Source organism: Herpailurus yagouaroundi, unplaced genomic scaffold, assembly GCF_014898765.1.
Source record: "Herpailurus yagouaroundi ecotype Mexico unplaced genomic scaffold, PumYag 162, whole genome shotgun sequence".
In the NCBI taxonomy this organism is placed as follows: domain Eukaryota; kingdom Metazoa; phylum Chordata; class Mammalia; order Carnivora; family Felidae; genus Herpailurus; species Herpailurus yagouaroundi.
The window spans coordinates 46150783-46163627 of record NW_024412403.1 but is presented as its reverse complement, the minus strand read 5'-3'; the positions used below and the strand labels follow the sequence as shown (position 1 = coordinate 46163627).

The following is a 12845-nucleotide window of genomic DNA, read 5'->3' as shown; positions in this document are numbered from 1 at the left end:
TTGACAGATGTGGCTTTTGTGTTACAAAAGTGCTTTCTGTAGGTTACAGGTAAAAACCTAAGTTTACATGTTGTTAAAATTTAAGGTATAATTTATCCTTTCAAGGGAAAAGAATGCTTTGCTTACATGTTGGCAATGTATTAATTCTCCAGGATCTTACTCATTAGGGCAATGGGAGAGGCAAACTGCTAATTATTATGTGTACATTTCCAGCTTTCTTTCAAATGTTGGCTTTAAGCTATGGATTCTGCACTCTTTTGATAGCTTCACAAGTGTATTTCCTATATTAAGTAAAATGTTCAAGTTGGCTGCAATATAGCAGGATATATTTTATTTGGGTTTTAAAAGTGTACACAGGAAATTATTTTCTGCTACTCCAAAATATATTTGAATGTAAGTAAGTCTTGGTGTTTTAAATAACCAAATGTTTGACTTCCTTATCTTTAAATTATCTTTATTTCTTTTTTTTTTAAATGTAGGCATAATTTTAACAGATTATTGTTAAAAATTGAATTAATATCTTTTTTGAAAGAAGTTTGTAAGGATATGGATATGATTGGTATGTGGATAAATTTTCAATTTTAATTGTTATTTTTTTCTCCATTGAAAAGAAGTACATTTTCTCCAGGAAATAAGGACAGAAATTATAATAAATATGAAGTGGTTAAGATTTCTTGTTGTTTTATTCATATATGCCAAAAAGGTCTGTATTTAATTTATGTTTATATATGTGGTGTGTTTGATATGTGGAGACCTAATATAAATTTCATTTTAATATCAAAAAAATTATTAATTTTTTTAATGTTTATTCATTTTTGAGAGAGAGAGAGAGAGAGAGAGAGAGAGAGAGAGAGAGAGAGACAGAGCACGAGCAGGGGAGGGACAGAGAGAGGGAGACTCAGGATCCAAAGCAGGCTCCAGGCTCCTAGCTATCAGCACAGAGCCTGACTTTGGGCTCAAACTCACAAACTGTAAGATCATGACCTGAGACAAAGTTGGATGCTCAACTGAGGGAGCCACCCAGGCGCTCAGAAAAAAATTCTTGTATTAGCTTCTGACACCTATCTTTCACATAGCTCTCAGAGAAAGATAAATACCACATGATTTCACTCATATAAGGAATTTAAGAAACAAAACAGATGAACAAGGGGAAGGGAAGGAAAAATAAGATAAAAACAGAGAGGGAGGCAAACCATAAGAGACTCTTCAATACAGAGAACAAGCTGAGGGCTGCTTGAGAGGTGTTGGGTGGGGAAATGAGCTAAATGGGTGAGGGGATTAAGGAGGGCACTTGTTGAGATGAGCACTGGGTGTTATAGGTAACTGATGAATCACTAAATTCTACTCCTGGAGCCATTATTACACTGTGTGTTAACTAACTTGGATTAAATAAATAAATAAATAGAAGATCCACATGGAATGTTTATATATTCTTACTTTCTCACTACTGATTCTATTGTATTGTAATTTATTGGCCTAATAAAAAGGCCACTACACAATAGGCACTCAATAAATGCTGTTGATGGACACAATATGTAGTTGTACACTCTTTTTTTTCTTTTTAAGTTTCTTTAGTTATTTTGAGAGATGGGGGGATGGCACAGAGAGAGAGGGAAAGAAAGAATCCCAAAGAGAGATTAGCAGACATATGAAATGCCAGCACTAAAACAGAAAAGTATTTTGTGACTATATTGGAATGATTATCTATCTACCTATTTATTTATATATCTATCTATCATATATATCCATCTGTCATCTATTTATCTTTCCATATACATGCACATACATGTAATGAAGTTATTCTACAGACCTGGGGCAAAAGGAAACCAAGAGGTCTAAGTCAAGTAAGCTCTTTTTATACTGTTAGAAGTCATAATTAGTAATCTTTACATTTATTTGGTTAGCCAGTTTCCACCACATAATGTAACTCTGGAAAAACATCCAACCTTTTGTCTGTAAGAGCAAGAGGGGTCACTGTGATTATTGTTCAGATGCCACTATAATCATAGAACACTAGTGAGTTAAGAATATTATGATTTTGGGGTGCTTGACTGGCTTGGTCGGTTAAGTGGCTGACTCTTGATTTTGGCTCACGTCATGAATTTAGGGTTGTGAGATCAAGCTCACATTAAGACCCATGTCAGGCTCTGCACTCTCAGCAGGGAGCCTGCTTGAGATACTCTCTGTGCCCCTCCCCTTCTCTCTCTCTTTCAAAACAGATAAATAAAACAGTAAAAAAAAAAAAAAGGAATATTATGATTTTGAAAAACAATTATTTCATATTTCATATTATTGTCTTATTGGCAAACTTGAACCAAGTAAAACAGATATGGCTAGAGAGAATTAAATTGTAAACTACTTCCCTTTGCTTACTTAAAAAATTTGAACCAGACCATCAAATGAGAGAATCTAATCTCTCTTCCCCAACACACTCCCATCTCTAGGCATATATTACCAAGTTAGTTGATTAAATAGAATGCACAAGAGAGAACTTAGTTCAGGCACTACTCAGGAAACTAAGGCTATAAGAATTAAAAACTATGAGCTAAGAGAGTATGAAAAGAGAAAGACATGCTATAGATTGGTATTCATATCCTTATACACCTGAATTTCTGGTAAACCCGCTCATATCCTACTATGACATTATTCACTGAAGTTCTCTTCTGGATATAGACAGCATGCTTTGAAAATGTAATTTAAAACTAACCAGATAAAAAATGACCCTTTAAATGATTTTCCCCTAGGCTGTAAATTGACTTGAGAGGTACACTACGTACCCAAAATCCAGGTTTAGACAAACACATTTTTCAGATTCTTCTCAGACATTTTGTCTCTTCAAGGATCTAATAAAAGTATCTTTCATGTCACTAATGAAATCAGTGATTCATAACAGGTGTTTTGCCTTCTGCAGCCGCCATTGTCAGGTGGCTCTAGGGTTCTAATTCTGCACTTTTGCTCATTTGATTATCAGATTTTGGTAAAGCTACTTATGTCTTTAGAAGGAGAAATAATCTTGTCAGAATTACAAAGATAATTTGTGTGAATTGCTCAGTAGAGAGTCTTGCACATGTGACTGGTCATGTTACTCCCTAATTAAAACCCTCGCATGGATTCTCAGTATCACTAGGAAGCTTAATATCGTTCACATGGCCAAATGAGTACCTTCATTTTGGCCCTTGTCTCTGCCCTTACTCCCCTCTCTGTCCTTACTCCCCTTCATTTACCTGGATGTCTCCTCACTGCAGCCATGCCAAATTATTTACTCTTCTTTAAATTGTCCGTACTATTTCAGGTCTCAGTGTTTTTGCTATTTCTTTACTACTCCTCTTTTGAGAATGAGCCCCAGCTTCTCACCTTCCACCAGATCCATTCATGACTGATTTATGCTAAATTAGGGCTTCTTCCCTCTATTCTCAACACCCTTTGCATTGCATATCTTTATGATAGTACATGTCAGTAACCTGGTATTTTTAAATTAAATTTAAATTTTCTTCCCATAAACCTAGAGTATAAATTATGTGAAGGCAAAGGCTGTTGGTCTTATTAATGCTATATATTTTTTTATCCCCAGTGCCTCACACAGAGTATGGCACATATTAATTGTGCTATATGTCTTTGTTGGGTGAAAAAATATTACATTGAGTCATTGGTGAGTATGGGACCTTTTCTGATAAGGAATTTCAAAGTACTTCTCTTCTATATAACATATGAAAGATTTCTAGTCCTGAAGGTACAAGGAGTTGAAATTTAGAGTTAAAGCAAATTAAAATTTTCATATTTAGATCTGAACTTTTAAAAAAAATTAGACTAGATTATTTTCTCTAGAAGTACCAGATATACACAAATGACCTATCTAGATTTGGCCCTATAATTTTGTCTGAGAGTATGTTTTTGACTTAATGATATAATACTCAAAGATGTCGTACATTTTGAAAAGTTAGGTAAATTTCCTCATCTGTGAAATAAAGAAATAGAACGGAGATGCAGGGATGTAATACACAAAGTCTGAACAACACAATGGCAGGACTCTTCTTGGGACCAAACTTTCCTTGAATTGCATTCTTTGGCTCGCACCTAGGCTAAGTCTTGACGTGTGAACAAGGGAAAAACAGTCAACAGGACATAGCAGGTATGACACTTTGAATATTTTTATATTGTTTTTAATTGTGGAGTTATGTTTTGTGATAATTACAGTCTACTCCCAATAATTTCATCTCTAGCTTGAGAAGTCAATAGTGTCTGAAAGATTATAAATGATTATCACTGACATTAACCATCTAGGTTATAAGTGTTCTTTTTATTCATTAGTTTACTTTCTCTCCCTAAGCTGTGTTTCTTCTTAATTATGTCGGTGTCTTGCTACTTTTTAGTGAGGTATAGTTGTAAAAAAGAAGTTCTTATGAATTGATACTATTCATCAATGTAAAAGCAACATTCCTTCCATCACAGAATTTGAAATTCAAAAAGCTTCATTTTAAAAGAGTGATGATAAATTGAGAAATTGTGGCCTGTTTAGTGGTCTTACTATTAGCACTTTTTAATAATCCATTTTTTGTACTTTATTTATTTATTTATTATTTTTAAAAATATAATTTATTGTCAAATTAGCTAACATACAATGTGAAAAGTGTGCTCTTGGTTTTTGGGGTAGATTCCCATGGTTCATCACTTACACACAACACCAGTGCTCATCCCAACAAGTGAAATGAAAGAACTTGACAGGATGGTAGACTTGTTCAGAGCACAGGCCTTGTAAGAAAATAGCCCTCATTTTCAAATTTTAACTTAGCTTCTCATTATCTCTCATTAGCTGGACAAATTGCTCTATTTCTCCAGGCTTCTGTTTGTCATAAGTAAAATTAGGAAAATAATACTTGTCTCATTGGGTGTTGAAAAGTTTAAATGAAATAATACATATAAAATACTTTATATAATATCTGGCATTTTTTTATAATTTTTTTAATGTTTATTTATTTTTGAGAGAGAGACAGAGCATGAATGGGGGAGGGTCAGAGAGCGGGAGACACCGAATCTGAAACAGGCTCCAGGCTCTGAGCTGTCAGCACAAAGCCCGACACAGGGCTCGAACTCACGGACCATGAGATCATGACCTGAGCCGAAGTTGGCCGCTCAACCGACTGAGCCACCCAGGCGCCCCAATATCTGGCATTTTTTAGAGGCTCAATAAATGGTAGCTATTATTACTGTTATTTATAAAGAATTTTTATAATAAATTTGCTATTCTTGAATTCTTAAGTAAATATGGGTATTTTAGCAATGATGAGAAAATATTTTTATTATGATTAGATATTTGAACATTTTCCATAGAGGAACATGGCAAAAGCCACCCATATTATCTTTACACAGATAGCAGTAAGATAGGTTTCTAAAAGCAAAAAATGAATTCAATAACGGGGCAGGATTTAGACTGAATAAGACATTCCAAAGCCTATGTTACATGACATTGGAACACCTCACCTTCATCTCTCATTTTGATTTTTAACACTTCAAGGCTATGGAACTAATTTGAGTTTCTAATTAAGCCCATGTGTCTATATTTAAACTTATAATGTACACTTCAGTAGAGTTTTTCTCCTGACCACTGTTTTTATTGATCTAAGATAATAAGCCAAAGCTGCACAATTTTGAACTAACTGCTAAAATCATTTGCTCATGGCTTTATTCTCTTCCAAGTTTTCATTAGTATCATATTATGATGCCAAGACTGGCAAACAATTAGGCTAACACCACCCATTGAGACTCTATGTTACAGCATGAGTGATGAATTCTGCATAAAGAAATGTATCTGGGCTACGTTACAATTGTGGTAGAACAGGGCATTTCATGGAGGAATTTAATGATAGCAACAAAACATTAACTGAAATGACTATATGAGTATTTACAGGAACAGAATCCCATTTGATGAGACTATTCACAATTGGGAACATTAGATTTTTAACTCAGGTCAGATTGGAATGGTATAACTTAACATCTTATTTTATATGTTTGTGCAAAACTTACTCTCATCTCCTGTTTCAAATTCAAACTTCTGGCTATAGCCACTGTATCCTGTTGCAGTCCTCACTCGGATATGAAATATGTACTTGGTGGCTGGCTTGAGGCCTGTGATGATGACACTGGGCGCCTTGGACCTCGTGGAGGAATAGGTGAGCTGCTCATGCTCCTGGGGATAGAAAAGAGGAGAAAGGAAATGAAGCAGAGTTTTTCCACTTTTTCCCAGGCGTATTCCCAAATTAAGCTGAGGAAGTATGCTCTGAATATCAAAAATATTGATTAAAAAGAGGTGTAAGCATGGTTTCCCATAAGTTGGCACTTATTTATCACTATGATGCACATGATATGGTCTTGATTTGGAAACTCATTAAGAAGGATGACTATCTTATATAAGCTTGCACTTGGAGGTTTGGTGATTTGGATTTCTGCTCCAATTCTAAGGAATGGTGGTGGCGTGAGAGCACGTTTACACAGAATGGCAGCTGCACCTTGAGCAAAATGGGCACATCAGATCAGACCACACCAGCAGAGTGCAAGGAGCAAGGGTGGGAGGGTTCAAGTCCCCGCTACTCACTTCTACCCGCAGGTAGTGCCAAAATGCCGGCGCTATCCGTGGGTAGACCTGTGGGTAAAAGGAAAAATAAATTAATTGTTTTTTTTAATTTGAAGTATTTTATCCCGAATCAATTACTTTGTTCCAAAACTCAGCGATGTCCCTGTAGTTGTTAACTACAGTGGAGTCCAGCTTGAAACATAAAACTATGAAAATTTTCCCTTAAGGGAGAACTGACTCCTTCCCCACCTAGATATTGCAGTTTATTTTTTAAAGATGTAAAAACTTGTGACGTAGGTTTTAACATAGTCTGTCCAAAAAGGAGCATCAAAAACAGAGAAGGTATGAAAGACTTACCACACCCGTGGAATCAGAGGCAGGGCTGGAGCCTTGGTTCCCAGTCACCTGCAGTTAATTGCAAAACTACCTCCCCTCACTTATGGGAAGGGTTTACCACAGCTGATCGAATGATCTGGTCAGTCAGGGTCTTTTAAGGGGGCTCTCTTGCCCACCAGCTCAGAACAGGATAGTTCATTTTATCCATGCATGTAAGAGACTGTCCACAACATGCTGGCAATGGAGATAAATTAAACTTAATACTATTTTTGTACAGTGTTATTGTTCAGTAATTTTATACTGATATTTTAATAGGTGAAAACACTGTATTTGTGTGAATAACTCTTCTAAATTCATAAGTCAAATTAGGCCACCAGGTCCTTACGTTAATTCTCCACTCTTCTCAGAAATCTGAAGATATTCTCAGGGATGGAAGTGACTTTCAAGATCATTAACTGAATCACTCATTTGACGCCTTAATTCTATCTATATTATTCCCATCAAGATTTCATTTAGCCTTTGCCTGATACTCTCTGTTGTTCAGATCTTCCAGACTAACAAATGAAGTTATAAAAATCTACACATGTGTAGATTGTGTCAAACTCCATTTATTTGCTGGTGATGCTTTAAGATTTAGAACTATGGAAATCATTTCACTTCAGCTACTTTTCAGAAAAACATCCTAATATTAAAGATCATTTAAAAATTTTATGGCCCTATTTGTCAGAACATTACATGCTACATGTTATTCTGAGTCTAGCTGAGGAATTTAATTTGCCATGTATACCCTAAATAGAACTGTTTATTCAACACAAAAAAGAAAGAAAAAAATGAGTTAACAATAGCAACATTTTAACTAAAAAAGACAAAAGGAGAAATTGCAGTTTATATTTACCGCTAAGTAATTTTGAGATTAGGAAGTAAATAAATATCTACCTAGCATAAAATCCAAAGAAATATAGTCTCTAAAATAATTAATGGGAGGAATCATTTAAGGGCTAAAATAAGGAGCTAAGATCAAGGCCTTTATAATTAGGGAGCTTAGCACTCATATTTTAGAGAAAAAAAAAAACCTGCTCATGTGCCATTAGAAGAAGTGATAATGTTTCTGGTAGAAATCTGCAAAACTTTCTGGATTTTCAATCTCACAGTAGGAGAATATTCCACCTTTCACAGAATTTCCTGCAATGTAAGTGTTATGGTACATTTTGAGTAGTAGTTCACAATATGAAATGATGACTGAGAAAAAAAATTGTAAAGCCGTGAAAAAATAAATTTTGTCTTATCCTTGAAGAGAGAAGATACAGATTTCAAAAATCTACTTTTAGACTGGCAGCACACCAATTACACATTATGTCTTTGTTGCTTCATCAAAATGTAGCTAAATAGTAATTTCTTAGTAAAGTTACAGGCAGTAAAGGACACCTTTTGCAAACAGCTTTTAGCATTTCTGCTGTTATATACAAAAATGCATCTGTAGTTGCATCTCTGGAATAAAAATCCCCAGGTAGGAAATGTGTGTACATGGTTCCTCAGCCTAAATGACAGCAGTGTGTTGATGGGCTGCCTTGTCTTAACATCTTGCCACGTCTCAGCCTGCCAAAGAGGAGGCCTCAGAACGCAGCAGTCATGAGAGTTCCTCTTTCCAGGGTACAGCAGCCCTCTCTCCTGGCATTTCCAAGCTCTTGGGAAATCAGGGTAGCACTTATCCATTACAAGCATAGAGCACTAGTGTCCCAGAACTTTGGCTAATTGCCTTTCTGCCAACGTGTCAATTCCAATTCTAAGCAGCTGTTACCGGGTAGAGACCATACTTTGCCACAGAACCATCTAGTCCTCTTTATTCATCCTCACAGGCTGAACTGTGGACATGTTTGAGTAGGATATGTGTGCAAGTTTTTCTGGAGTTTGTGCCATGATGGAATTGCTGCTTTTATGACATAGATGTTTTCAATTTGCTAGGTAACACATCCCACTGTTCATAAAACTCTTAAATGTGTTTTTTGTATTTGCTAAATCCATAGTTAAATAGCTTTTGCATTCTTTTTTTTTTTAATTTTTTTTTTAACGTTTATTTATTTTTGGGACAGAGAGAGACAGAGCATGAACAGGGGAGGGGCAGAGAGAGAGGAAGACACAGAATCGGAAGCAGGCTCCAGGTTCTGAGCCATCAGCCCAGAGCCCGATGCGGGGCTCGAACTCACGGACCGCGAGATCGTGACCTGAGCCGAAGTCGGACGCTCAACCGACTGAGCCACCCAGGCGCCCCAGCTTTTGCATTCTTAATGCTATTTATTTTTGTAGTTTCTTTTCTTGATCAAGCTTTCCAGAGGTTTGAACCAACTTTTGGCTTTGTTAATCGAATTGCATCTTTGTTTTCTATTACATTTAAAATCTGCTTTGACCATAAATGATTTTCTTTCTTCTTTCTTCCTTCTTTGTGTTATGTAGCCTTTTAACTTACTGCATTTCATGCTTAACTCATTAATTGTCAGTATATCTTTTCAAATAGACTATGTAAAACTACAAGTTTTGCTCTAAGTACTGCACTATCTATACTCCATAAGTTTTCATATCGTGTATTATCAACCAGTGCTAAATATTTATTAATTTCCAAAGCTAGATGATTTTTAAATTCTTTGTAGTAGATTCAGGATTATCACTTGTACACTTTTATGGTTCATGACAAGTTGTCAGGCAATAAATAAGTGGCATAAAGTGAAGCTCCAAAGGCATAACCCCACTGGTTGCAAAGCACACTGAGCTGTGGATAGGACAGTGGATGCTCATTGCTGGGTGCACTGGCAGTCTTCTGCAGTAGTGTTTGCTGCTGAAAGTAAAACAGCTTGTTGTACTCTTTCTCCTTGGATGAGCATGGATAAGAGCACCAACTGTGAGAAAAAACATTTAGTAATGATGTACTTTAATATATTGCTATGTATGTCATTAAAAATAATTAATATAAGGGTGCCTGCTGGCTCAGTCGGTTAAGCCCCATGATGTGGGTCATGATCTCTCGGTTCATGGGTTCAGGCCTCGGGACGGGCTCTGTGGTGACAGCTCAGAGCCTGGAGCCTGCTTCAGATTCTGTGTCTCCCTCTCTCTGCCCCTTCCCAGCTTGCCTGTCTCTCTCTGTGTCTCTGTCTCTCTCTCTGTCTCAAAAAATAAACACTAAATATATATATATATATATATATATATATATATATACACATATATATACACAATTTCTTTTTTATATATTTGTATCTACATATGGATTTTAAAATAGTTCAGAACCAATTAGTGTGAACATTGGACATTGTCAAAAAGAATGTATTTGCACTGATCTCTAGAGATCTTCACCTTCACTTACCGTTCTCTTCCCATGGGTAGACCCTACAGCTTTCACTCAGACACTGCTCCTTCCCAGCTGCTGAGAATCAATGTTTTTTGGGGAAATCACTTTAGACCTTTCATTTAGCTAAAATACTGAATCTAGCTTTACCTCTATAGACGTCAACTCTTCAGGGTAACTAAAAGACATGTTTTTACCAGATTCTGGATCTGTTAGCATTTAATCTAAAAACTGTAACTTAGTGAAAAGGAATAGGCTAAGGTGCCCAGTTCCTGGGGCTGCATCTTTCTAAAATCGGTGTGCAGGGCACCTGGGTGGCTCAGTTAGTTAAGCATCTGACTTTGCCTAGGTGATGATATCACGGTCTGTGAGTTTGAGCCCCGTGTTAGGCTCTGTGCTGACAGCTCAGAGCCTGGAGCCTGCTTCACATTCTGTGTCTCCCTCTCTCTCTGCCCCTTTCCCGCTCACACTCTGTCTCTGTCTCTTTCAAAAATAAACATTAAAATTTTTTTTAAAAAATCAGTTTTTGAATGGCCTGTATCAACAAAAGATAACATGTAGAGAATTTTGGGTTGAACTTTTCTTGCCTTGATCTTGGTCTTTGTTCTACTTGGGTTATGTATCTTGGTAAATCACATTGAAGACTTGGATTTACTTATACATTAAATTCATTCATTCCAGAGACACTGAATGCTCACTATACTTAAGGAAGGGCTCTGGGGCACTCTAACAGATATAGATTAAATAATCACCAAAGTTCCAAGTAAGCAATTAAGTCCCCTCTCTTCTCCTGTAACTCCTTCTCACCACTCCTTGCCTCACTCTTGGTTTACCACTCTCACTAATGGAAGTAGATTCAATGGGCCCACAAAGGGGTCATCATTTAGCTAGTTTTCGTTCTCTTAAAATTTCTGGGTCTAGTGAGACTTCTGTAAGATGTTACTTCTTTGACTTTTTTTTTTAATTTTAAATTAATTGGATTATATATTGATTAAAAATTGTTTTAGACTTTTTTCTACATTTAGATCTAAAGATATAGCAGCAATCATAAGAAAACCACATTTATGCAATCCTTTATAATACACAGTCTTTATGTGATATTCTTAATAATCTTATGAAGCAAGAACTGATAAAATCTTTATTCTCACTTAACATATGTTGAAATTGGTCAAGATAGAATAAGTAACTTACCAAAGCAAGTCACCTAACTAGTTAGTAGTTTTCATTCGAGTTGTGTTTTTCCACTATATCCAACTAATGCAGATACATCCAGGGCAAATATGCTTATAGATTAGACTTTGAGTCAAGGTCGCATCTTTACATTTTACATTATTGATTATCGAATCACTAGAAATAACTTTAAATATAACACAGGCTATGAGCCAGATAGTGATGATTTGATGGCATTATAATATCTTTATACTTTTCCTATATATTATACTTTTCCTATATATTAGCAATGACCACTTAACATTATACTTTAAAATATTCCAGTTACTATAGTAACAGAAACCTTACAATACTTGAGCATATGGCAAAAAATTGTGCAAAAAGTATGAATAAATCTATAACATTTTAGTGTAGAAACCAAAAGGAAAATCTCTTAGTTCTCTTATTGCAATGCTAAGATTTTTAGTAGAATATTGCACAGTGGAAGTAAATGGAGGAACTTTATTTTCCTCTGTTATTTAATGGAATGGCTATTAATGTGCAGCTGTTAAACATAATCACACCTAACTTAGGTTTTTGGTAGATATGCAGTTGAGAGTTTTTCTTTTTTCTTATACTGTGATTATATTTTTATTCTGTTTTTAAAATGTGAAAAGGATACTGAATGTTCTAAAACAATATGTCTGTATTTGCCTAGTTCATTATTTTTTCACCTTAATGTATATACTTATGAAGAACTACCTTTGCATTCTTAGATAAACTCTACTAATTCTTGTTCACAATATAGTATTATAATTTTTATTGAGATTTTTGGATTCAATTTGATATTTCAACTAGAATTTTTATACCTATGTTTATAGGTGATCTTGGGTTAGAGTTTTCTTATTTTTTCCCATTTTTATTATCAATCTCTGGTTGTGATAATTTGGATTAGATTATTAGAGAATATATGATGAAATGTTCCATTTACTAATATTCTGAAATAATTTATTTAATATGGAATAATCTATTCCTTGAAAACGTAATTGAAATGGACCTTCTGGGAGTAAATATTGACCATCTTTTAAAATTATTTTATCCTATATTTGGATTGGATTGTCTTCTAATTCAATTTTGGTAAGTTAGAGAATATTACCCATTAACATTATATTTTATACATACTGTTATAAATTATATCAAGTCATGTCCCATCATTAAAAATCTCTTCCATAAGTAACATCTTCCAACTTTGTTTATCAGTCTTTTAAGAACCTGGTTTTGATTTTTTTTAAATCAAAGATATTTTTATTGACTGAATTTCATTAATTGTTTTTTATTTTATACAGTAAAACCTTGGTTTGTGAGGATACGTCATTCCGGAACCATGCTTCTAATCCAAAGCACTTGTATATCAAAGCAAATTTCAAGAACCATTGGCTCAGTTGTGATCATGTG

The 12845-nt window shown here is 35.1% G+C and overlaps 1 protein-coding gene across 6 annotated transcripts in view; it reads right to left on the bottom strand.

The window, feature by feature from the left end:
- EPHA6 (EPH receptor A6) overlaps positions 1-12845 on the bottom strand; it is an 868919-nt gene that overhangs the window by 269824 nt on the left and 586250 nt on the right. For 4 of the 6 annotated variants that reach the window (XM_040484252.1, XM_040484254.1, XM_040484255.1 and 1 more), the window contains 2 exons: positions 6590-6637; positions 6022-6184 (listed from right to left, as the gene is read on the bottom strand). In XM_040484252.1, the coding sequence (XP_040340186.1) occupies positions 6022-6184; positions 6590-6637 (211 nt within the window). The remainder of the gene's footprint in view (positions 1-6021; positions 6185-6589; positions 6638-12845) is intronic. The other 2 variants (XM_040484253.1, XM_040484257.1) reach the window with 1 other exon arrangement.